At 44.4% G+C, this 25824-nt stretch overlaps 2 protein-coding genes across 8 annotated transcripts in view; one reads left to right on the forward strand and one right to left on the reverse strand.

The window, feature by feature from the left end:
* Positions 1-25164, reverse strand: part of MGA (MAX dimerization protein MGA) — a 59631-nt gene extending 34467 nt beyond the window's left edge. For 3 of the 7 annotated variants that reach the window (XM_042779356.1, XM_042779357.1, XM_042779358.1), the window contains exons 1-7: positions 24015-24518; positions 13478-14628; positions 7391-8321; positions 6980-7067; positions 6737-6832; positions 1971-2099; positions 512-610 (exon numbers count right to left, since the gene is read on the reverse strand). In XM_042779356.1, the coding sequence (XP_042635290.1) occupies positions 512-610; positions 1971-2099; positions 6737-6832; positions 6980-7067; positions 7391-8321; positions 13478-14541 (2407 nt within the window). In that variant the 5' untranslated portion in view covers positions 14542-14628; positions 24015-24518. Of the gene's footprint in view, positions 1-511; positions 611-1970; positions 2100-6736; positions 6833-6979; positions 7068-7390; positions 8322-13477; positions 14629-17784; positions 17871-24014; positions 24520-25134 lie in introns of those variants that run through there. The other 4 variants (XM_033061732.2, XM_033061733.1, XM_042779359.1 and 1 more) reach the window with 4 other exon arrangements.
* LOC116997697 (basic salivary proline-rich protein 2-like) lies at positions 17190-18365 on the forward strand. The gene has a single exon (XM_033062774.1). It carries the CDS (start codon positions 17190-17192, stop codon positions 18363-18365), a length of 1176 nt encoding a protein of 391 aa, XP_032918665.1.
* Positions 25165-25824: the final 660 nt, after the last annotated feature.

Here is a 25824-nt window from a genome sequence, read left to right on the forward strand (position 1 = left end):
TGTATAGAAGCGCAGAAGGAACAATATAAATATTTAATCTAATGTAAAATATGGACAAATTTTCAACAATCCATTTGCGGTATGGCAAAGTAATCAAATATGTGAGGAACACCTGCACTAACAAGAGTTAAAAATACACCAATATAAATGAAAATTACACAGGTTTATTAGGGTCCCTGAGGCAACAGAATTCTGGAATTACCATACTTCCACATGAACTCAAAACTCAAAAACAAAACCAAAACTATTACAGCTTTGATCTTCACTTGAGCCTTCTGTGTAGAACAGAATACATATTTTTATTTTACTCAAAGCTTCTCTCTTCCATTATTAAACTCCATTCTGACTATGGAACCAGTACTAAAAAATTCTTTAATCACAACAGTCTCAATATAAAGAAATACATCTCTCATTAAGACACACACAAATTGCAAGGTCTATGGAAGGTCAAGAAAATGGTCACATGTTAGAAATACGTATGTTGATATCTCTCTTTTTACTATTTTTTTACCTTCATTTCTAGAAGCACCATGAAGCTTCCCTCGCCAGCCTTTGATTTTTGTGAAATCATTTGTCTTTCCTGTCCTGGAAACAAAAGGAAATCCAGTATCTGGAAAAGAAGAAAGCCAGTCTCAGTTTATGAGCCAAGTTTAACTGTATTAGTGTCTTAGCAAACTCTGCTTATTCCTTATCAGGGATAGGTGAAGAGTAGCAAAATCAAAAGGTTTGAAGCAACTTAATTTTTCCTTTTTTTTTTGTTTTTTCAAAATAACAGAATATTTAATAAGAAGTCCAAGCTTCCTGTAGAGTTCTGCTCCATGGCCGAGCATCTGCTACCCCACACAAGAAGTGTTTCCTTTATTTTCTGTTTAAGTCTCCTTAGCAATGAGCAAAAGCAGCTGGCTCCAAAAGTCTAATGGGCCACTCAACTAATTAGTAAGCTAAAATGGAAGAGGCAGGTTTTAAGCTTATACTACTACATCCTCACTCAGCAAGAAGAGTAATTTGATTCTCTCCCCTCTGCTGGGCCAATGACTTTTGCAACACCTGCAGAAACTTCTTCTGCTGTTCAGATTCAGGTGAGCACCTATTAGGGGCACGGCCAGTGAACACCCACAAAAGGCAAACAGTTACATCTCTGTCAAGTTATGCATCAACTGTGGGAGCTAAGATAGAATGTAAAAATACTAACAGAGATCTGTATGGCCATTTAACATATTCTTAGGCTACAAATAATTGCACTGTACACTAAGTTGACTGAGGTCTTCTGAATTGAATCTTCCTCTCCTGCAGTGTAAACAATCTGAAATTCAATGTCTGCCTCTACCAGCTCCTAAAAGCAGTAGATTAAGAAAGACTTAAGTAATCAGAATATTACGGTGGGAAAAATAGCTCAGAAGACATACAAGCATATGATAAGTTATACTTTGTCTATCCAGTTCATTATTAAAACCAGTACCTACCAACAGTATGAGAATCATAGTCACAGTATGAGAAATGCACTTGTTTGCATACCAAGCAAGTTTAAAAAAGAACAATCAATCAAAACTTTTATAATAAATAATTATTGTGAAGTTACAGGGTAGCCCCTGTGTGGCCTTTCAAGGTCTTCTGGAAAATTCTGGTACTCAGCTCTTTGAAAGACAATTTTTTTTTTTTTTTTTTTGGTATGTGAGCATCATTCAAATTCAGATTGCTTAAGCTTTTTCTGAGCAATCTGAGAGGTCAATATAAAATAGATACTATTACTGGATCACATCACAAAACAGGAACCCTCTGAATAATCCAACCACAATTAGGACTCCTCGCCCACTAACCACAAAATTATCTAAGGTCCTCCTTTTTTTTTGTCATTTTAGTATCATTTTAATCTCTTTAGATACCAAGTTGAACTAAATAGCCATTCTCACCTTCTCATCGATAATAAAAAGGCAACACTTGAGAATACAGCAAATTCATGTCCTACCCACCTGGAGAATTGGGGTTGGTACCTGGATAGTGCCACAGAGAATAATTTGAGTAGGAAAGAGGAAGTTGCACACCCAAATATTTCAAGTCAATGCTCATTGTTGGGTCCACAGAATTCAACTTCAGTCCCACTACAAGAAACAAGTAACAGTAAATGTCTCAATTCAGCAAGATGTTAGGAAAAAGAAAATCAGGATATTCACTAAAAGATAAACCGTTCAGTTACCATGGGCTTTTCTGGCATTCCCCCACCATTTTAAGAGACTTGGAAAAAAGCATTAGTGCCATAACAGTTACTTACACTGGATCTATAGCAGGTATAAATGAAAGAGCATTTCACGCAATGGGAATTTGAGAAAAAAACTAAATTACTTTTCATAGTTCTTTTGACTGCTACTGAAGTTTTCACAGAAATTTATTAATCACTGTGCCAATGTTGAAATAAATCTCATAATAAAACCTTTTGTCTGCATTTCTGAATAAGTCAGCACCATTTACATCTTGGAAGGCTAGAGTTACTCTCTGAACCCAACTCATCTGACTGACATTTCATAACCCTAAGTTATCAAGCCTGCCAGCAGTACTTACATATCTCCTTTTGTACTGAGCTAAACTTGTGCAAGAAAATGTATCACAGATACATCAGCTTCAACCAGCAATAAGAGACTACAAACCACATTTTAGATCTGAAGAATGGGTGTGTGTTTGTTTGACTGTCGTAATACAAATATGAGTTTATAGACAGCAATTTTAACAACAATCTGTGTTGCTAAAAGCACTGAAGCATTTGTGGCGGCATCAACATGTTCCTTCATTAACAACGCCCAGTACTCAAACTGAAAGATTTACTTTGTAACAAAAGTTATTTTTATCAATGGTGGAACAAATATAGATACAGAAGTGCTGAGCAAAGTAAAAACTAGAAAAATTGATATTACACCTTTTCAGAATATATTGTTACAGTGAATTCAAGAAATCACTGTTGATCGAATTCAGCTCACAGCTGTGAGTTGAGAACTATTTTGATTTTTAGCTATAGAAACTTTGAAAGGAATACATTAAATGTATGCATCTTCAAACTGAAAATGTAGGACTTGACAAGGCTCAAGAAACAAAGTCTCTTATTTGCACATACAGTAGAAACCTTTGTGCTGGCCATACACATTTATGTTCACAAGTGGAAACACAGTGACCAGATAATTACCAGTCTAGAAACAATTGACACTAAGCAAATCTCAGGCACGGTTATTTAAACAGATATTGTTATCACAGACAGTCTAGTAATGTAATTTTCATATCCAAATAGGGAAAGGGAGAAGTACAGTAATTTCACGAATACAAGCCGCACCAATTTGACTAAGATTTTGCTCCTAAACCGGAAATGCGGCTAATAATCAGGAGCGGCTAATACAACCTCAGAAGTGCCTGCCAGAGTGCTGAGCCGAGCAGCTGCAAAGTCGGCATTTTGCGATTGTTACAAATCGCTACTCTGTTGCACTGCGGGTGGAGCCTGGCTCCCTGTAGGCAGCACGGGGGGCGGGGAGAGAGGCGGGAGAGCTCTCTTTCCTCCTCTGCCACAGCCCAGGGGAGAGACGGGGGGGGGGCCCGGCGCCGCCATTGCTGCGGCCCGGGGAGGAGAGGGGGGACCCGGGCCGCCCCTACCGCGGCCCGGGGAGGGGGGGGAAGCCCGCGCCGCCATTGCTGCGGCCCGGGGAGCCGAGGGGAGCCCCGCGCTGCCATTGCTGCGGCCCAAGGGGGGGAAGGAAGCGCGCGCCGCCATTGCTGCGGCCCGGGGAGGGGGGGAGAAGCCCGCGCCGCCATTGCTGCGGCCCGGGGAGGGGGGGGAAGCGCGCGCCGCCATTGCTGCGGCTCGGGGAGCCGACAGGAGCCCCGCGCAAGCCATTGCCGCGGCTCGGGGAGCCGACGGGAGCCCCGCGCAGCCATTGCCGCGGCTCGGGGAGCCGACGGGAGCCCCGCGCAGCCATTGCCGCGGCTCGGGGAGCCGACGGGGTGCTTTGTCCCCGCCCGCCGCCGCCGCGGCAGGAGCGGGGAAACTCCGTCCCTGCCCGCCGCCGGCGCCACGGGCGCGGGAAAGCTCCGTCCCTGCCCGCCGCCGCTGCCGTAGGAGCAGGGGAAGCTCCGTCCCTGCCTGCCACCGCAGGGCAGCGCCGACCCGGGGTGACCGAGCCCAGGGGCAGCGGCGGGTGGCCCCGAGCGGCAGCACCGGGCTGGGCCATCTGGCCCCGTCAGCGGCCCCTAGCGGGCCGAGCCTGCACAGCCTTAGCTCAGCCAGTAAACCCCGCCCTCCCGCGGTTCTGTTACTAATTGCACGCGGGTCCTCGCTGCGAACGACAAAGCGGCTTATATTCGGGTGCGGCTTATCTATGGACAAAAACCGAAATATTTGCCAAGACCCAGAGATGCGGCTTATAATCAGTGCGGCTTGTATTCGTGAATTTACTGTAAGTCAATCTGGTGTTTTGTATAAAAACATGTCAACTGACATATGTCAACGTGCCATTCATTTCTTTTTTTCTATTCAAATAAAATGGAAAGAGTAGATTTTATTTTTCTTTATGCTTCTTTCTGTCACCTGCAAAAACAAGCATATCTTTGTTTCATACTCAAACAAAAATAAGAACATTACACATGCACAAAATCTACTTTTTCAGTTTAGGATCATGAAGTAAAAAACACCCAAGACAAAACCCAAGAGGACAAGCCCAAGAAGTGCGACATGGAATGACAGCAGGCAGACAGAAGAGAACAAATGGTAACAGTTAAATATTATGTCAATAAAGACATCCCCATACACAACAGGTGAACTATTACTTTTTAAAATTTCTGTCATTTCCAGAGCATTGCTGAATTTAAGTTGCTGTAAGCAAACAGTAGCAATGAAGAACTACAATAACATTCCCCTGATCATCAGCTGCAGCTGATTAATCTGAAATATGAAACATGACAATGGTGCCTTCAATTCTCAAGAATATAGTAAGGGATTCAAATTAGCTCAGATAAAATAAGCATCCCATAGCATTGCAGTGCTCCAGCAGGAGCTTTCCTTTTAACACACTTAAGTTGGATTCCCTTCTTTCTGAAGCATTTTCCTGCAATTCTGGTGCCTCTAAAATCTAGACAGCCTCCATCACCGTTATTAACTTCACAGATCAAGAGCAATTGCAGGGCTCAAGTACAGCCCCAACATTTCATCAGGGAATCTCAAAAAGAATCTTAAACTTCTCAACTACACTGCTGAGAATCAAAACCAGAGTTAACATCAAAACTGCTATATCTGCTCCTTCCAGGACCTCAAGTCTGCAAGGCAAGAGATCTGTAATTATTTGGAAGATGAAGGAATCTGGAGAAAGTCTGGTTCCTTGCTCACATGCAGCAGCTGAGCTCTAACAACAGTAGTACTCATATTGTAATTCACTTCATAGCCCAATCAGACTGCATCTATTGTAGTGATGCTCTTGCTGCATACAGTTTTCCTGTATCTTCTTTTCCCTCTAAAAATTAGAGGTTCTGGTTCATCTCCATCACTGCTGAATTGCAATTTCACTATTTAACAGGCACAGTAGATTACCATCCAACACTGGAAATGAAGGTCATTACCACTCAAGAAAATCAAAATTCTTTGGATGTCTTTTTCTTTACCTAATGCTTGACACATTTCTCATCCATTTTGTAGTATGTGTGAACTGCACAAAACCCTTCAGAAGGCACCTCACACTTCAGCTGGAGAAAAAGCATGTGGATTGTACATGTTCTCAGCTGCATCATCTCATGAGTAAAACAGTCCTCAGTGTAGTGCTGTAGTTGCCAATGTACCATACACTGTAATTTTATGATGCATTTTTTGGGCAAAGGTAACACCTAGGACGTCCACAACAAAATCCTAAAATGGCCTAGCATTGCTAGTTCTCACCATACACCATGCATAAACCATTCAAGATACTCCAATGTCCTTCACCACAGAAGCTCAGTGAGGGCCCAGAATAGCTTATATCAGAACCAAGATCAGTATTTGGAGATTCGGTCCCTACAGCATTACAGTTACGTGTTTGAAGCATTCAGGGCCATAATCAGGAGTATGAAGTACAACATTTCCACGTATATCAATAATTTTATCACCTGCTCTGATGCCTACCTTAATCTCATTGGTCTCAGGACTACTATTGCTGATGTCTATTAACATCATCAGAAGAAAGAACATTAAGTTTCACTCTGTGGATTCTTGACTTTCCTCCATCTACCTCAAGATAACATGGTATACATATATATACACACACACAAGATCACAAACTAGAAGTACCTTGCTTGGCCCTTTTACATGGCTAGTGAACTGGATGAATAGGGACTCAAAGAAATAAGGACTCAAATCACAGTAAATGTAGCCTTGGTTAAGTGTTACTGGATCTCTAGCTCTTCCACTCACCAGGAAATGCCTACTTTTATGAAGGAGTAAAACTAACTCTATCTCCTTTCAAACAGGTTTAAATCATTACAAAACAGGCACTGTCAGAAGGCTCAGCAATTCCTGCAAGAGGCACATAACATGGACTCCTGCTCTCCTATTGGAGATTTAGCAGTCACTTTTGCCACCTCCACATTTTCTCACTTGCAATAAAAACGTGTGCAGATGAAAAGCCAGGTCCCAGCTGTATTAGGCATATACAGTATTAGCACCAGCAGGAAATTATCAGCTGAGCATGACTAAGTCTAATGATCAGCCAGGTGCATCAGTATGTACACAACCACTTACCTTCCTGAAGACTAGGATGTATTACTTGTTTATGCCTCAAGGTCTTCAGCTCTTCCATCAACTCCTTTTCCAGTACTTGTATTCTTGCTTGACAATCTACTCAAAAAATAAGAGAACATATAAAAATATTTGCCACACAAAAAAGTGACTCTATTATTAACTTTTCAGTGTGTCTGTAAATTCCTTATTGCAGGGAAGAGCCACTCACAACGAAAAAAAAAAAAAGAAAAAAGAAAACTGTACCTGGATCACTTGTAGTCAAAAGGGGAGTCTGAAGATTCTGTGACTCTTCTCCACCAGATCTATCAACAGTATTAATGTCAAGAGCTTCCTACATACATGAAGAACCTTGAGTAAGTTACCTTAAGATGCAAAGTAGGCCACATCAAATATCACCAAATTATTCAAAACATGAAACTATTTCATAAACAAGCATGCATTCTTTCATATGGAATTCCAGATTGTGCTACTTTTTCCTGAGCAGCAAGAAGTAAGACCATGTTGTGAATAACACGGTCAAAATATGAACAGATTTGGAAAGAGGCCACAAAAATCCAAACTCAGTTTACAAGAAACCATAATTTCAGCTTGTAAGCACAAAGGTGTTGAAAGGTTTTTAATTTTAGATTTTACTCCACAACAATGAGGTTTTACCTTTGATGCAAAGGACACAAAAAGAACACCGTCAACATCTTCAAGGTCCGGTTTAACATCTGGAAGGATACTCCCAGGCCCCAGAGAAGTGTTCTTGCTTGCTACTACATTCTTCCCTATACCTTTAGGTGGTCGACCAGCCTTGGAAATTTTCAGTTTCCGGGGCCTTCCTCTTTTATTTGTAACTGATGATAGGGTGCTTTGATTGTTACCAGAGCCTTTGAGGGACATAGGGTTCTTCGCTACGCCAGACCTTTTCCTGCCACCGATCTCTTTATCTAAAAAGTCGCAACTTACTGAGCCCCTGAGATTAAAATTAGGTGATTTGGATAGAGCCCACTGGGCCTCTCCGATAGAACAGTATTTCTGTGACACTTTACTCCCAGGAGATTCTTTCTTCACAACTAACCCCTCAGGCACAGTGACTGTGCCTGAGCAAGAATCCTTGTGATTTTCAAAACACACGGGCAAGGAATCCAGGATTGCACTTAAAGGGGATTTATCCTTCTTGCAAGTGGAAAGCATGGTCTGTGGCAGCTCAGATATCTTCACCGTGCTCTTTGTGACTGCACAAGGTTCCAAATAGACCACAGGCATCTTACCACTATCCAGTTTTAACATTTTTGCTTTGGCAACACCTGAAGGACTGGTTAGCATACGCTTCCTAGGCTTGAATTCTCCATCAATTCCATCTGTTTCACGGCGTCTCATTAGGTGTTTTTGTACAATGGGATCATCGTCATCAGTGTTGGAATATTCATCAGTTTCTTCATCTGTGTCTTCTTGTTTCACAGTTACTCCTTGTGTGCAAATATTTGACTCGTAGTCATAGTCATCTACTGGCTCCTCTTTAATGACTACATTAAAGTGTCCATTTGGGTCCAATGGAGATGCCACACGGGAGCTGCTTTCATAACTGCTAGCAATGGTACTGGGGTAGGAGAGAGGGGACAAAACCAAAACACAGTGTAAGGTCTTTATCAAATCTCCCTCATCAAAATTCCACCATCTCCCATAATTCTTGGTTGTAAAAACTTCTAAAACTTCCAAAATGCTCTCACACATAAGTCTGCTAAATAAGCTGTTATTTACAAGCTTACATTTTTAGAAGCATTCAAGAAACCCCAAGAAATTGTCATTATTAAGAACAATCCAACTTCTTATCTGAAGGCAGCAGCACAACTTCCTTCCCTACTAATATCAGGGTGACATTTGCACTTTTTCCTCTTTTACTCAGCATGAACCCATGCTAAGCTGTCATATTTTAAATGCTCAGTAGTGGCCTTAGTTTGTTGTGTATTTAATGAAGACGCTAAAGCCATTGTGCTTGCAAGTAAGAAGCCAAGTGAGCCCTTAAAAACACCAAAATTTTAGTTAATGCATCCTGAAGCCACATACAGACAATTCCTAAATTCAACTGTTGTTTGAACACTTACAGAATACTAATATTCTACTGAATCCTGCTGCATTTTCTGCCAGATCTGAGTCCTAAGCTAACCAGAATTGAAAATACCATGCATTAGATACTGAAGATTAACAGTAAATGCAGCTCATAATGGGCTTCTTTGAGAGCCAGATACATCAAAGAACTACAGTCACCAGTTTTCTTTAGTGTATCAGAACCTGTCTCCTTGTCATAAGACAAAAATCCTAAAGTATGAAGCCAGAAACTCATACCCAGAGTAAAAATCAGAAAAAAAGGTCAGAACTTATTCACTCAACATATCACATACATTCCAATACAACCTCTATACTTATTATCCAATACACTACATATAATTCAATTACATTAGATTATTATTGTCAAGGTTGTGTTACTAAAATGTTATTAAAAGTAAGATTATTTGTTAATGACAACAATTTCAAGTAAAATTTAACATAATTCTAGTACTAATATATGAGAGTGAATATTGCTTTACATATACCGGATGTATATATGTACGTGTATCTATTTTATCATTATTATCGATCCCTACCCCTTTAAAGAAGTGCTAAGCCCAGTTGAACCCACAGCTGGGACTGAGAAAGGGAAAAAGAAGTGCAGGAAGAAGCTGCTTCCTTTTTGTCTAGACTGAGGACATACTTAAGGGAGAAGAGCTGGGACACACAAGAAACACAACATAGAGCTGGGAGTATTCCCCTCACGAAGAAACACTGCACTATTAAAACAGGGAGCTGACAGTCAAGATACAAATTTATATATTTACATATAAAATTCTGAAGAACGAGAGAAGCTATTTAGAAAACTTGTTGCAACTCATAAGGACACTAAGTAACCAGCACTAAGCTTAAAGCAAAAACATGACTCCTGAGGGAATAGCAGGCAGCAGGACACCAGAATGCCAGTCCTGTTTTGTCTGCTGTTTTCTCTGGACAATGAGTTTTCTAATAGAAATTTTCTAACTTCCATTTAATTAATAATGTGAAATGAAAGATTAAAAAGCCTTTCTCGGTCAGTGAGTTTAATGTGAAAGAAATGCAAAGACAGACTACTTGTAAGTTACTGGCATCCTGCCACAATACTAAGCTAAGAGGTTGATTCAGTACAGTTCATCCACAATTCAAGTGAATATTATTAAGACTCATCTGCTCTGCTACTTCAAAATTCTTGAAAATCAAGAGGCAAAAACTATAACAAACTTGCAGGTCAGCAATAAATTTCTCATCTGAGTTTTACCACTTCCAGTTGGAAGCCCAGTAAAGCCTGGACTTCACTAGACTTCTTTATCTATTATTGCAAGGTGTATACATGTAAGTTAAGGATTACTTTTCTATTTGGGATCCGGACAGTATCCAAACTAAAAACCCCTGCAGTAATACTGAAACTTCTAGACACAAATATTGTTCTATTCTGCAAAACACAACCATAAGCCAGGTGGTGACAAGAGTGAGGTATGACCAATGCATGTATATGCATGAGAAGATTAAGGATTTGCAAAATGCTGTTTTTAAATTCTGATACAATAACCAATTTCTCAAAGAATAAAAAATTTGCTTTTTAGCACTGAAGCAATTTCATCTGGCCCTTAGTTTCTGAAGTTACATGCAATGTAAGTAGACACAAAAACTTCCTCTAATTATGGGAAGATGAATCAAGGAAGTTTGGCCTCTCAAAATCCTCAGTCCAAGCTCAGGTAAAAATGGTGAAACAGTGTCTTAACTAGGTCTTTCTTTACCTGATATGGACCAGTGCTCATATTTAAATCCACCTTCTTATAGCCCAAGTAATGTATTTGGCACCCTTGCAATATAACAACAAAAGCAGAGAGACTGCCTTTTTGGTTTTTTCCAGATTAAAAACCATTAAGCTGCTCATTTTTTGACAGAAACAAGATATTTTGGTTTTTTTTTTTTTCTGGGACATCATTTTAAAATACACTGGGGAGGAGTTGGAGGGGGAATCTGATTTCTTGTGGAATTAATCTAGCAATCTATGGCAATGGTTTGAAGGACAATCCCTTACCCTTCTCCCCCAAAAGAAAAGCAAGAAACAAAAAATTCTCAAACTGTCAAGACTAAACACAAGACAACTAAATTAGAATAACAAGACTAATGGAGCATTAAAAATCCCACAGATTTTATTTTTGGAGGAGGAAATTCAAAAGACCTTGGAAAGGAGAAAGAGTACATAAGCCTGTAAGACTTAAGAACCAGCAAAGTTTGTTTGAGGCACCGTCCATGGCCTAAACAGTATGTCCAGGGATAAGCATTTCTACCAAAGTATCCACAACTCAAACATTTATTTCTTTTACAACACACCTAATTAAACTAAATATACTATCAGACCAAAGAAGCAGAAGGGAAGAAAACCACATAGTGCCTTGGATAAAGAACAGTCCTTTATTTCTGAAGTCCTCCAATAACTCAGGATTAAAATTACTCTTAAGTATATGCAACATTTTACACGGTTCTATTAACAAAAATGTCAGAAGAATTGAGTATTGGTGGGGAGTATCATCCTCAACAGCACTAGGAACTCCACTTCCTTTGCAGAGGATTATCTGAGGGATAGCAGTTCCCAGCTTGCTTCTCACTCAAATCTAAGCTCAGCAGAAATCACTACCCTGCCTAAAAGCAAGACAGGCACTATCAAGTACTACCTACTAAGAGCTTGCCCACCACAAAAAAAAAAAAAAAGAAAAAAAAAAAAGCTGCCCAGTCTTCATTACTATGTAAATATTAAAGTTTGGTTTGATAAAGAAAAATGTCACACTCTCAGTGCTGTCTTTGAAAGGCTGACATACCTCTCAACTCAACCATATGGCATCTCCTTAACAGACCAGAAGAAAGGAGGAGAAATAACATTCTGAAAAACTCCAGCACTTACAAAGATAGTTTTGCCATTTCTTGGATAAGATCAATTTTCTCTGAGTAAAGAATTTTACTTTTTCACACAAAAACATAATAAAAAGCCAGCTAACACTTGAAAGTAGTTTTAGGACAGTAGTAACATTTATTCATCAAGTGACAGGTGCTTCCAGCCCAGACAACAAAAAGACCCTTTGCAGTCTTTTCCTGTCTGCGCAGCTTTTAGTACATTTCAGAAATCAGCTGCCTTGCAGGTAAAACCAGAGAAGGAATCTAACATGTTCTGGACCAAAAGAAATTAGATCTGCCAATTTGCATCAGCTATTTTTAAGGAAGGTCCTTGAGTCCTCAAAATGTTTTTTATTCCTTGGGAATAAACAGTTCTCAAAAAAATGCATCAATGACCCTCTCCAGGCAAATGAAATATCATTATGAAAGCAAAATAAAGCTGTCAGTAATAATTTCCTGAGTTTTACTTCCAATATGCAAAGTTATCTAAACTCTTCTCCATGCTCTCAGGAACTAAAAAAAATCCCATCCTTTCTGTAATTGGTGTATTTTCAGTATTTAAGATGGGTTAGAACAACATTTTTTGAGAATAAAGTCTTTCTAATAGACTGACACATGAAAATACTGCAAAAGAAAGTCTAGATCTCAAGACAATTCTAGTATTCTTAAGAATTATTACAAATAAACTCAATAAAGTGTCAAAGTATGAACAACTTTGTAATTTGAAGTTTTTCAGTTACTCAAAAGGCAAGGAGATCCTTCTTGCAAGACAAAAAAAAAAAAAAAAAAACTAAGGAAAGCTCTGTCCCCTCTAAAACACACTGCAGTTGTATAGTAATATAGCTTTTGTACAACTACATCATAAATATAACTTTTCTCCAATAAGAACTGACCTCTAATTTCACATTAACCGTTAACATCATCCTGATATCCTGCAGTTAAATAATTTTCTTGTGTACTGATTTACAAAGGTTGCTTTTGTCACTAAATCTATGGCAGATTAAGCCCGGTATTAACAAACTGACATGAAGCAACATGGGAGAAAAAAAATTTTTAAAATAATTTCTTCTCATTCAAAGTATCTCTACATGTACGTTAACTATTCACTAAGTCTGCTTTATTCTATTGCTTGAATTTTCAAAACTAAGTCCAGTAAAATAATAGGTTTTTCCAGGCTTGCTTTAGAAAAATCAAGTTGTTCTCAAGTACTTCCCTTACCTCACAGCAAATATGAGGCAACTGACTAGCAACAGGCAGGCTACCTCACACTTCTTTGTGGAATACAAGAATTCACACCAAGTAGTTGTTGACAAAATGGTGGCTTGCTGCCAATTACAACTGCCTTGCAGCAATCCCTACACATATGCAACCTAAATACCCACACACCATTCACTTTCACTAATGAAAACTGGAGCTATAGATAGACAGCATGTCAATGTGGTGAGCAACCCTAAAAGCAAAGGCAGTGTTTCGATGACTGCAATGTGCTCTGCCTAAAACTCTCAAAAAAATTAATTTAGCCTTCTAAAATGCTAAGAGGGGTAACAGAAATACCTCAGTGCTTCTGAAACATGGGAGCCAAAGCAACACAGAAAATAATACTGAACTGTTCCATCCCCCAGACACCTTAGAAAGTCAAGACTGATAGATGACTGAGCAAAAAAAAGCTTTTAGTAATATTAACTGTTCTGCCATTTCAGGTCATGCAACCCTATTTACAAAAGAGTACCCTTAACCAGCAGTTGTACTGAAAATGCAGTGCTAACCCACCTTTCAGAGACTTCTTGTTTTAGCTTTGGCATAACACCTGAAGGCAGGTCACTGTCCAGGAGACCCAAGAAGTCTCCTTCTGCATTAAAGGACTCTTTATCCATCTCAATATCTGATGGATTTTGACCACTGAATGAAGAATCTAAACTTCTCTGATGCACTTCTAATGCATCAACTTCAGCAGGGCGACCACAAATGCCAGAAGTGCTAAAAACATCACCTCCTTCCAATTCTAAGTTGCTGTTCTGTTTCACATCACGCTGAGGTCGACTATTCAGACCATCATCCCTGAACCCTTTAGCAAAAGGATTGTAATCTATTTTCAGCTGGGTAATCTGGATGTTCTGGTAGGCTGTAACTGCAAAGAATTCTGTCTGTGGAAAGGTAAATGTATGGACATCAGGGCCATTAAGTTGAATGACTTCCGTGGCTTTGTTTGCAGGCACCAAGTGAAGTCGTGGCAGATATCGGTGCATAGAATGCAGGATTATGTGACCCTCCTGGTCCAGGGTATTGTTGGTAAGTTTAAGTTTATAGAAGGATACCGGCTGGTGCATCCAGAACTGGCCAGTGGAAGGGGATTCTGGATGAATAAACACTCTCCCTAGAACATGTGGTTCTGCCTTCCCACTGGGCTCCCACCAACGGCCATTCCATTTGTAGCGGTGATTGTCCACAGGCGATATGTCCATGACTAGGATGTACTTCTGACTGGAATTCAGCCCTGTAATCCAGTACCGGCAATACGGAAACATTCGCCTGCCTTGTTTCGTCAGGATCATCTCTGTGTTGCGATGGTAGAATTCATTCCACATGCTGTTGTTATCCAGGGTGACAGTGATGCCCCCCGAGACACAGTCAGCTGGGAGGCAGGTCTTGACTCTGGGTTTGACTGGAGTTGATACACTGCTGGCGAGAGCACAAGCATCACGGTTTGCTACTAGGATTCCTTGGTCAGCTTTTCCATTTCCCTGCTGCTGTTTCAAAATTACAAAGAAAGCAGGCGCTGCACCAGACGCAGTCCCACCATCTCGGCTAGCCAAGACAATTTGCTGTTTCTCCATGATCTCAAAGTACTCGTTTCTCACAAACTCTCAAACCAAATGCAAATTCTACAGAGTTCTGATAATCTTCTATGTGTGTTCACCATTCTGGAAGAAAAAGAAAACACAGTTAAAATGATAGCTCTCCACATTATAAACTTAAAAGACAAGCAGTACTATAAAACTTATACACTGTAACTATAAAAATCCTAATACAATTTTCATCCCAGTTCCCTCCATTCTTAGAAATTGTTCCACAGATACTCTTGATCTCTACCTCTATTCTCAGCTGCTGTTCTCCAATCAGTGTTTTTAAGGAGTCTTTCTCTTTCTGGATGGATATGCATAGGTGAACATAAAGCACATTATCAACCAAAGTTGACAGAGTATGAGTAGAATAACATTAAGGAAGTTGTGGAAACAGAGAGAGAGAGTACTGTAGATTTAATTAGCATATGCAGTTTGATAACCAAGATGCCTAGGCAAGAGCAAACAGAGTACAATCAGGGTGTAACAAACCAAGATTGCATGTGTGGATACAATTTTGGCCTTATAGACATGGGGGCTTTGACACCTTTAAATTACTTTTTCGTACAGGCTTTGCCCCAACAGAACTCCTTGCTTTGCTTGGTATTTCTAAGCACTTTGTTATGACTTCCCTCTACTCTGCAGATCATTCACTTAACAACATAAGGCAAAACATGCAGAAGTTTTCAGCAAAGCAAATGGCACATTTCTGACACAAAGACAAAAGTCTTCCCAGAAAGACAGAAAGAAAGAGTTCCCTGAGGTCTACAACTTGTCAAAATTTAAAGGAGGAAAGGAAAAAAAAAACGTTTAAAACATTTTCTCTGATTTTCTTTATTGAAATCATCAAAGTTTGTGTTTGGAGTTTCTGTGCTTGCACTCCCCATCAAGCCCAAGAACCAAGGGCAGAGAGAAAAAGAAGGGACAAAATACTTCAAATGGATAAGCTCTGGAAAAAGACACAAACTAACCCCCAAAAGACCATGCAGCTAAGATTAAAAGGATGAATGTGAAGCATTGGGCAGCCTTAGCTTCCTTTATCTTCTGAATTATGGAAATAATTTAAATAGAACAAGAAAACATTTGCATTGTTACAATTAGCATAATCACTGTTTAGAGAACTAAAGAAGTTACTTTTATCTGCATATACACAATATCACTTTCGTGTGTCTACCTCCCAGGTTAAGAATTATGTCAACATTGCAACAAAAGATGATAAACTACTTCATTTTTCAAACAGCCTGTATATTTCTCTATGTGAAAATTTAAAATATGCCTTTCTGTTACCTCACAAAATTCAATTTCCATATCCAGATGTTTGTATTTTGGTTCTTATTGTATGTGGAACACAAGACTGACAAAAAATGATTGATTCTTCTATCAAGTATCTAGTTGGTGGGAGCCAGAGACCAGAGTTAATCACTACTACTACAAGCTGAGATGCACACTTAAGTCCTGAGGGAACTGGTTGATGTGCCAAGATACTTTCCTTAATATTCAAGAAGTCATGGCAGTAAGGTGATCACTCTGTTATCCAGAGTTTAGGATACAAAATGAATTCAAGTATATTGCTCTACTTTTTCAGTACATTACACCTCAAGTCCCAGCAACGCAAAAAGCTATCCCCCAAGAAATTAGTACTTTTATGTTCACCTATAAGAATGGAATAGAAATATAAATCTCAGATATACAGAGTGGTGGAAAAAGAACCACAGTCTAAGTTCTATGCAATTTTCCACCAACTTACTCTGTATATACACCTATAAGACATTCATATGTATAGTAAACACACAGTCAGAAAGTGACTTCACATCAACGCTGTGCACTATGCACCAGAACTGCGTTGGCTCATAAAGGAAACACACTATCAAAGTGGTTTCAGATCTGGTTTAAGATAAGCAGAATGCCTGTAGCTTTAAATTTACTTGTTTGCTTTAAATTTATGTGACTAAATTGTATTACTTATGACATACCAGAAAAAAATATTGCAAAAAAAGCTCAACAACCATGCACTCAGCGAAAGTTTCATGCATATAAAAACCTACCAGAATAACCAGAATAAGTTTCTGTTTCCCAACACTGAAAGTTTAAGAACTTTGTTGCACTGCTGTAGCTATTTCTACCACAAGCACCACACAAAGTATCAAGTCAGACTAAGATGCGTGCGGTTAAAATCGGATTATGTGAAATCACAGAAATCAAAATCTATGCTATTTCAGCACTAGCACAGTCTGTTACCAGAAACATATTTAATATATTTTATTACATTTGGTGACACACGGGAGCCTGTTTTATTATAGCACACAGACTCTAATCCGGTATTTAAGGGGAAACACGTGTATTTGTGGAAGCTTCTGAACAGCGTCAGAGATTTCCCTTCTCGACACGCAGACCTTTCATTTGAGAAGCAGCGTCCGTGCGGGGCGCAGCGGCCAAAAACAATCACAAGTCGCCCTGAGACGCGCCAAAAGCAGGACGGCAATCAGACGGATGCGAAAGCGTCCTTCTCAAACAAACAAACAAACAAACCAACCAACCCAACTCCCCACGCGGCGACCGGGCGGCACCGTGGGAAGGGGAGCGGCGGCGGCGCGCGAGCCCCGGGGCTGCCCCGCCCGCCGCGCGCTGCCGCCGGGAGCCCCATGGCGCGCGCCCAATGGCAGCGGGCACCGCGCGCGCCGCGCCGCCGTTCAACACCGACCGACCGAGCGGACACCAGCAGTGGCCGCCCCGGGCACGGCGGCGAGAGAAGAGGGCCCCGCCCCGGGCAGGTGGCGTCACGGCTGCGGGCCGAGCGCAGCACCTGTCGCTTTGAACGCCCTCCTCCCCCGCCCGCCCCCCTCGCGGCCGCGCCGGACGGACCCCAGCCAGAAGCCTCGGGACGGGGAGCGGCAGCCGCTCGGGAGCAGCGGGAGCCGGAACCACCGCCCGCGCCGATTGGCGGAGGGCAGCGGGACGAGCGCACGTGGCGAAACCGCGCCGCTCCTCGCCGGGACCCGGCGCGACCCTGCCCGGCGGGGAGCGCGCTGCCGGTGCTCCCGAGGCGGCCCGCGCGCAGCGGCGCCTCGCGTGGCCGCCGGGGCGCGGCCGGCGGGCCCGGGCCCGGCCGCCTCGTGCCCGCGCCTGGTGTCAATTTTCGCAGTTCGGGCGGCGGGCGGAGGGCGCGCGGAAAGGCTTGCGGGGTTCGCGCGCGACGCGGCCGCTGTCCCCGGCGCAGTCCCGCTCCCCGGTCGTTACCGTGCGCGAAGCGCGCGCGGCCTCCCGCTTCCTTTCTCACGCGGACCGTGTGTCCGCCAGCTGGGGACAACGTGCGTGCGCACCGTGCTGACGTCATGGCGCCGCAGCGCGCGCAGGCGCACAGCAGGCCGGCATCCCCCTCCCTCCCGCCTGCCCGTCACGTGCCCGCGCCGCGCACAGGGCCCGGTGCTTGGCCCGGCCCGGCCCGCGCAGCGCCGCGCGCGCGGGGAAGCTTCTCGAACGGGTGCGCGCGCGCATCGCTCACGCACCGGCGGCCGTCGAAGGCCCCGGGGCTCCGGTCGCGCGAGCCCGCCTCCCCCCGCGCCCGCGCCAGGAGTGCGCGCGAGGCCCGCGGCGCACGGCGCCCCCCGGCGGGCCGAGCGGGACGGCACCGCCTCGCCATCCCCAGGCCCAGGGCAGCGGCCGCCTCCGCCGGGAAAGGAGCACCGCCGGCAGGAACCGGCCGCCTCCACGGGAAACCCTCAGCTGAGGAAGTAACGAAGTCAGCAATACTTCCATCGCCTGAGCGGGCTCTCGCTGACCGGCCAGAGCGCGGCTCAGACTCTGACCAGCGCAGCTGAAGAAGGGCCCCGTGCCTCTGGGAGGGCAGACGCTGGCCTGTCCCACCGCACCCTGAGCCGGGCCCTGCGCGGTGTCACCGACGCGCTGACGAACGGAGAGCCCGGGCTCAGCGCAGCCCTGGCACGGCCTCGACAGAGCCCCCCCCGCCCGCAGAATGGCACCGAGCAGGTGCCGCCCCGTGCCCAGCCTGACAGGCCTTCACATACACCAAGGGAATGAATTACATGTTATAAACCTAGCACTTCTGACCATAAGCGCACTGAAAGAGAATTCTGAATAGAATTCACACCAAAATGCATCACAACTGCAGGCAAAAACATCTCCATGAAGGCCCACTCCAGCCTATCCCTTTCTCCATTACGGTTATTTATTTTAGAAGACTGCATCCATTATGAAACAACAGAGACTTACAGACGGTGCCAGAAGGTAAAGACATCAGTCAGTAGGGTGACACCAAGCTCCAGGCTCACCCATAGACCCAAATTTTGCACTGACCATTGCCTGCCACAAACTATAACTTTGTCAGGACTGCATTTCAATCTGTTGGGGTTTTTGTCTTATTTGAAAATGGGCAGAAGAAGAGCAACATAAGTTTATGCTATAGGAAATTATCTCAGAAGCACAGAACTAAAGAAAATACATTTTTAAAAAACTTGACAAAGGTGCATCAAAACATTAATACAGATGGGTCTGCATGGAGGCCAGAGCAATGCCACCAGCTCTGCGCACGTATCACACCTCTGTCTCTAACAGGATGGGTGATGTGGGTGCAGGGGTGTTGGACATCAGGTAAGCAGGGCAGTCTCAGTCACCAGAGAGACACAGCACGTGCCAGCACTGGGAACAGCACTATGGCCGCTGGAGCTGCTGTGTCCACATGTCACCAAACAGGGAGACTGGGATTTGGGAACCAACAGTGTCTAAACTCTGCTGCTGGGGGGTATCTGCCATACATATAAATATATATACACATATATGTACACACACACAAACACATACACGTGTACAGATGTGACCTCCTATTCAAATAGGGAAGGGAGCAGGATATGGTTGTCTGCTGTGCTCCTGTATCTCTGTGTCTGCCTGACTGTGCCAGACATGTTTACATGTAAATGTCATGAGTGCACATGCTCCATGGGCTTGTACCTACCAGCAATATATTTTCAGCCTTATTACTGGTCATATCTGGGGCCGTGGAGCTGCAACAGCCTCAAGGTATTGGATCCAGTAGGTTATTTTTCTTGTAACAAATCCAGTCAGAAATAACTACAACAATTTTAGGAACAGTCATTTTATACCTACAGTCATCCCATATTCTGTATAGCACAGGATAGAGATGCTATTTTGTATTAACCGATTGCTTCTCAACAATGACAGAAATAAGTGGGTTTTTTTTTTCAGTGAGTAATTTGTACAACTGAAAACAGACACAGAACTGAAGAGCAGACAGTGCCACCTGCTCATGGCCCACAGCTCACATGTTCCAGTCACGATAAAAGAAACAACCAGAAACAGTTGACATTGCCAGAGATTTTGCTACAATTTAACCAAGGCAGGTAGAAATGCTTGCCTGCACCAAAATTGAACTCCTGGTTTATCAAGAGAACAGATTCATCAGTAGAAGTCATAGCAGTACTACAGACTCCCACCAGCTTAAGCAATCCAGTTCTAAGCAGCTTAAAGCTGACAAGAAACAGCAGTGCTGCAGTAAAGAACAATATCTTGTTTAGATCAGTACAAACACCAGTTTTAAGGACTTGTTTGTGCTAAACATGTATTGGCAGCACAGAAATGAACTGGCTTGCACCTACTGAATTCCTGATTAGAGGGAGTTACAACCATCCCATTACTGGCTAGTATAAGATATTTGAAATGCTCAAGTTCACTACCAAGATTTACTCCCTCCCCCAAATGCTTCTTTCAGACATATTCCCTTGAAGGTATGAACTACAGTCTTTACAAGCTGCATTTCAGCACCCAGTAAATCACACTCCTGTTTTCAGTAACAACTACATAGCTACAAAGCGCCCATTCAAGCCTACATGCTACAAGTAGTTAGACTGTAACTGTTAGAGCCGCAGCAACAAACTGCTCTTCAGCCAGTCCCATGGCTAACCTGTGGCAAAGATTCAGTAACAAATCAGAAATTGGAAAGTCACAAGTCCCAGGCTTTGCTACAGATGTAGATGTGGGTGAACAATATACCTTGTAGCAACTACATATAGTTAAGTAACTATAGTAACTATATATAGTTAAGCGAAACAGAACAGCTACAAACTTGTGAAAAACACACACGAGGTGTCAATTTCATTTTTGTTAGCAGCCCCCTGAACACAAAGATTGCTGCTACAACAGTAGATACACAACAGGAGTTTCTGTCACACAGCACAATGTGAAAAGCACTACTACAGGAGCATAAAGGAGGCTTTCAACTCTTAAACTCACTTGCTAAAAACAAGCACTAGCTGAAACTACGCTCAGGAACTGGAAACAACAGCTATCAAAACCAGCTGTGCCAGTGTAACACACCCACAGCAGCAGTCAGCAGTTTATTACAGCAGTCTACAGGTTTATCACTAACTACAACCAGACAGCCCTGACTGGGCTCAAAAATTCCACGTTTTGGACATTAAAAAGAAAAAATTGGCAAAAAAAAACCACTAGAAAAAAAACCAAAACAAAAAAACAAACAACTACCAACCAAAAAACCAAAACCCACAGTGTTTAAAGAGCTGAAAACCTAGTGATGCTAGAGCCAGAAGTGTTGTGCAATGTGCACACTAGAAGAGCTAAAACACGAAAAACATTCATTCTTTAGACAATGTTTTTCCACTATGGAGAATGATTAACAGTAGCAACCCACAGGAAACTGTTAATCCAACCAAAACTGTGGATTAAGCTGTATATAGAAAGGTATCTAGTCCATTTTCTATGCCATAACCAGTCCCACTGGCCTCCAACTGCTTCTCCAGACAAGTAGCAGTCTCCCAGAGCTGAATGTTTGCTGTACACTGATGTCTCTAATAATTAGCACCATCTATGTCAGCTCCAGACCTCTGTCCTTAAGCAACAGAACCCCGGCCCAAATGTACTTTAAGAAAAGTTGACATAATATTATTTTTTATAGGAAACTAGCTTAAATTCTTTTTTTTTAGATTTAGCAAAGTAGTACACTGCCAAGAAGATAAAAGATTAACGTGGTAGCAGAATCTAGACAAAAAGTAAGATTAAGAATATTGAATGAAACGAATCGCTGCAGAAAAAAAAAATGTTCTTCAGACATTTTTAAAACGTTTTTTAGCTTTCTTGCTGATGCAAACATGCAGAAACACATGCTCCAGCTGCAGTCAGAAAGCACTTATGCCCACAAAAAGTCTGACACAGCCTGTGCACTGCCAGGTTTCAGCCCAGAGCATTGCTTTATACTAAAACCAAAATCATCTCACACTCAGGGTCCCAGCTATTGCAGGATGAATAGCTGGTAGTTCAGAAAGTGTTTCACCAACTGAGAGCTACACGCCTGCAAGAGCAGCCACTGCTTTTGGAGGAACAGGGCACATAGCTGGGAAAGGGTGGAGGAAAGGGAGAAACTCCTGCTTCACCACTCCAAAACCCAGGCCATGCCATGCCGTCCGAAATTCCAGCTCCCCAAAAGATCGGTAGTTTGTCAAACAGCATTAATTCTGCAATGTACCATGCATACAAGAGATCATACATATCTCAACAGATACCTAAACTTTTGGGAAACGCTTCCCAAACCCTAAAGACTGCAAAATGGAAACACACCAAACTGGATGTGGACTCAGTGCCATCGTCTAGTTGACAGGTGGTGATGGGTCAAATGTTAGATTCTGTGATTTTGGAGATCTTTCCTGCCTAAATGATTCTGTGATTTCTGTGAAGAATGAACCACTAGTGAGAGGGCAGGGGAAAAAGCCAAAGTTAACTAGAAAAAAACCACTCTTTTTTATCTGTATAAAACATATTATATTTAGGTTAACGTATTTTACATTACTTCCCATATTTCATTAGTCAGTGATATGCCCATTACTCACACAGTCAACGTATGTTGTATTTTTCAATATACTATTACTCCAACCACCAAAAATCACAAAATAAAACAACAAAGCTATGCTTTATGCTTTTGGCCATGCAACACTGGCAGAAACTAGCCATTATCAGCAGGAATAGCACCATTTTGATGAATTTCAATCCATTTATGGCCATCATGAGGAACATTTATCACATACATGAATCTGTAGCTGGGAATCCTGTCCACATCATAGAAGGAGAAAAAAAGAGGCAAATAAAAAGCCCTCACCTGAGCTCAGGATTATCACTATCCTACTCATCCAGCTATTTCATAGTTAATACTCATTGCTACAGAGTCATCAATGGCTCAGCAAGTCAGAACTGCCAAGGAACCTGTATTCCCCTTTTAAGTTATGGTGAAAAAGAAAATTACACTAATTAAAGTCTAGAACATTGGTGATGTGTTCCAGGTTTATATCCATCTTCATTACTGTTTATTGACTTACCCTGTGGCAAGGCAAACCACACCACATCAACAGAAAGCACTGTAGAAGAGTTAGAAAAACAGCACAATTCCAACATCACAAGTATTTGTTTAACAGTAACTGGGTCACAGTCCTGTCATTCTCCAAATTGGCTTTTCCTGAAGGTAGTGATTGAAACAAAGAATGCATTTTTATTCTAGATAGGTTTTATCTGGTTCCCATTCATTTTCTCTCTTGTATGCTGTTCACATTCCTTTAATGCCTTTCTGTTTTGGGCTTGATTTTTAAAAAAATTAAAACAGAAGAGCTTTCCTCTGGTTGCTTTCTTCTTATGACATGCCTTCATCATCCTTCTCATACATATCATTCTCACTGCATTCTTCCTTATCCAGTTCAGCAAAGAAATCATCACAGGTACTAAAACTAGCCAAAATCCAACAGTGAAAGCACATTCCGTCTTTGTGTGGAGAGAGAAGAGCAACTCCAACATCATAACTTGATTCTTTGTTCTAAGGTTACCCAGTCTTAAGAAAGATCAAAAAAAAAAAAGCAAACCAACACAACACAACACATCCTTAGTTATGGAAGAGTAAGACAAGGGGAAAGCCCTGCTGGTGCTACAGCTAATGGCAATGTTCCTACACACATGCCATAGCTGAGGTTTTTCTGTGTATCCTCTGCTGTCTATGAAACAGCAAACAGACAACAGCCCTTTAATAGAGATGAGCCCATTCACACTCCACCAGGCAGAGACCTATGTCATCGCGTTTGTAAGGAAAATGTCTTGGACTTCCCATTCCTTAGGAACACAGATTTTAAAAACAACCACAAGCTTCAGACACAATCTAATGGATTTGTGTATAAACGACAAAGTGGCCTACTGTCAAAGAGAAAGAATTTCTTTTTTTTTTTCCTGGAAGATGACCACACAAGTTTATTCACAAGTGGTTTCCTCCAGTTGCACGTTTCCCCACCACAGGCAGGCAGAACAGCGTCTGAGGCAGCAATGGGGGGGGTTAACAGCCAGCTGCCGTTAAAGGAAATACAGACGTGAATGAATGCTGCCCATCTCCACCAGACCTAAGAAATATGGGGCATTTCCCCACATAAAGACGCACAAAAAATGCTCACCTATGGGAATACTTTTCAAGCAGAATCAATTTCCCTTTCCAGTCCTCAGTACAGATTCACAAGGCACTGTGCCCGAGGGCATTGAAAGGGTGCAGCTGCATCGGGCAGAACACCTGCAAGCGACAAGACCAAAGCATCAGCCTGCTCCTCTCCTTTACACCGCCCTCACAGTTTTCAGAGTCTGCAGCAACGTCAAAGCTTCGGGGCTTTAGCCCATCCCATCAAGTGCGACTACCAAGATGACCTATGCCTTCATACAGTTCACGTCGGGAGAAAGGCAGCGTGACTGTTGTGCAAAATTTGACATCTGAATAAATCAGACAAGAAGCTCCGACCACGTAATGGGAAACCACTCATCTCCCGGGGATGCTGAAACAGCCGCTGGCCCTCGTGCCTACCTACTCCTCACTGAGCTCGCCTTCGCGCTTCGACTCCCTTTACACTCATCAGCTCAGTGCGAGGAGTTTCAAACAGGACGGGACCAAAGGCCACCAGCGACCGCAGCCCCGCGCGCCCCCGGGCCGCCCCCCGCGACGTGCCGGGGCGCACGCGCGCCGCCCGCGGGCCGCCCCGCCCCCGGCCGAGGGGCCCCGCTCCGCCCCGCCCGGCCCGCCGCCCTCTGGCACCCAGGGGGCACCGGGGCCGCTTCCCGGGACGGGCGCTCCCGGCAGCCCAGCACCATTTCGTAGGCGGCGCCAGCCACACCCCCACCGGGGGCCAGTCCCTGGGAGCGCGACGGCTTAGGGACCAGCGGCAGCTGCCCGGGGCCGGGCTTCACCCGACCCTTCCCGGCTGGAGAGCCCGGATGCCACTCGGTCCCTTTAACAATCCCCCCGGTCAGGTGACCGCCGGCCGCTACCCATTGCCCGCGCCCCCGGGTCCGCCCGCTCGTGCCCCCGGACGGAGCGGCGCGGGGGCGCGCGAGGGGAGCGCGCGGCCACCGGTCTCGTCCCCGTCCCGCGCGCGACCCCCTCGCCTCAAACGCGGGCGCGGCGGCAGCGCGCGGACAGGCGGCGCGCGCGATTGGGCGGCCGCCGTGCTCACGTGACTCACGCACGCCTCGCGCCACCTCGAGTGAAAAACTTCCAAGCGGGGAAGGGGGCGCGCGCGCGGCTCTTACCTGGCTCCGCGCGCCGCCCGGCAACGCCCCGGCCCACGCGGGCCTCGCCCGCCACGCGCGGCCTCCCGCCGTCCTCATTGGCCGCCGCGGCCCATCACGTGGGCGGCGCACGTTCCCCTGCCCCTTCCCCCGGCTGCTCTCCCGCCCGCGCGAGGCCGGTACCGGAGCGCGGCCGTGCGGGAGGAGCGCGGGGGGCAGCGGGGGCCGGCGGCGGCCGCGCGGTGCAGCTGCCTCGCGACGCCCCGCCAGCGGCGCGCCGCCGATTGGCCGGAGCCGCCCGCCGACGCAGTTCCGCTCCCTGGGCGCCGCCGGCCACGCCCTTCCCGCCCCTCCCCCGGCCGTGCGCGACGGATAACACGCCGCTCGCGCGTGGGGCCGCCGGTTGCGCTCCCGGTGGCCGTGCCGGGCGCGTGCCCTTCGCGAGGGGCGCCCGCGCTCCAAGCGCGCTCCTCCCGCCGCACCGCACTCCCTTCGGCCGCCCGCAGCGCCTTGCCGCGACTCCTCGTCTTTCCTCCGCCTTCCGCCCGGCAGCGCTTGTGAATCACGGAGCAGCCGTCCGTGTGCGGCGGGGTGCGAGGTTCTGGCGGTAACTGGAGCTACGAGCGAGCGCCGACGGTGCGATGCTGGGGCCCGAAAGGGTTTCTCACGCTGTGGGTGCCGCTGCCGCTCGCACAAGGCTCTCGGAGCCCG

The sequence above is a fragment of the Catharus ustulatus genome, chromosome 6 (genome assembly GCF_009819885.2).
Source record: "Catharus ustulatus isolate bCatUst1 chromosome 6, bCatUst1.pri.v2, whole genome shotgun sequence".
NCBI classification, from domain to species: Eukaryota; Metazoa; Chordata; class Aves; order Passeriformes; family Turdidae; genus Catharus; species Catharus ustulatus.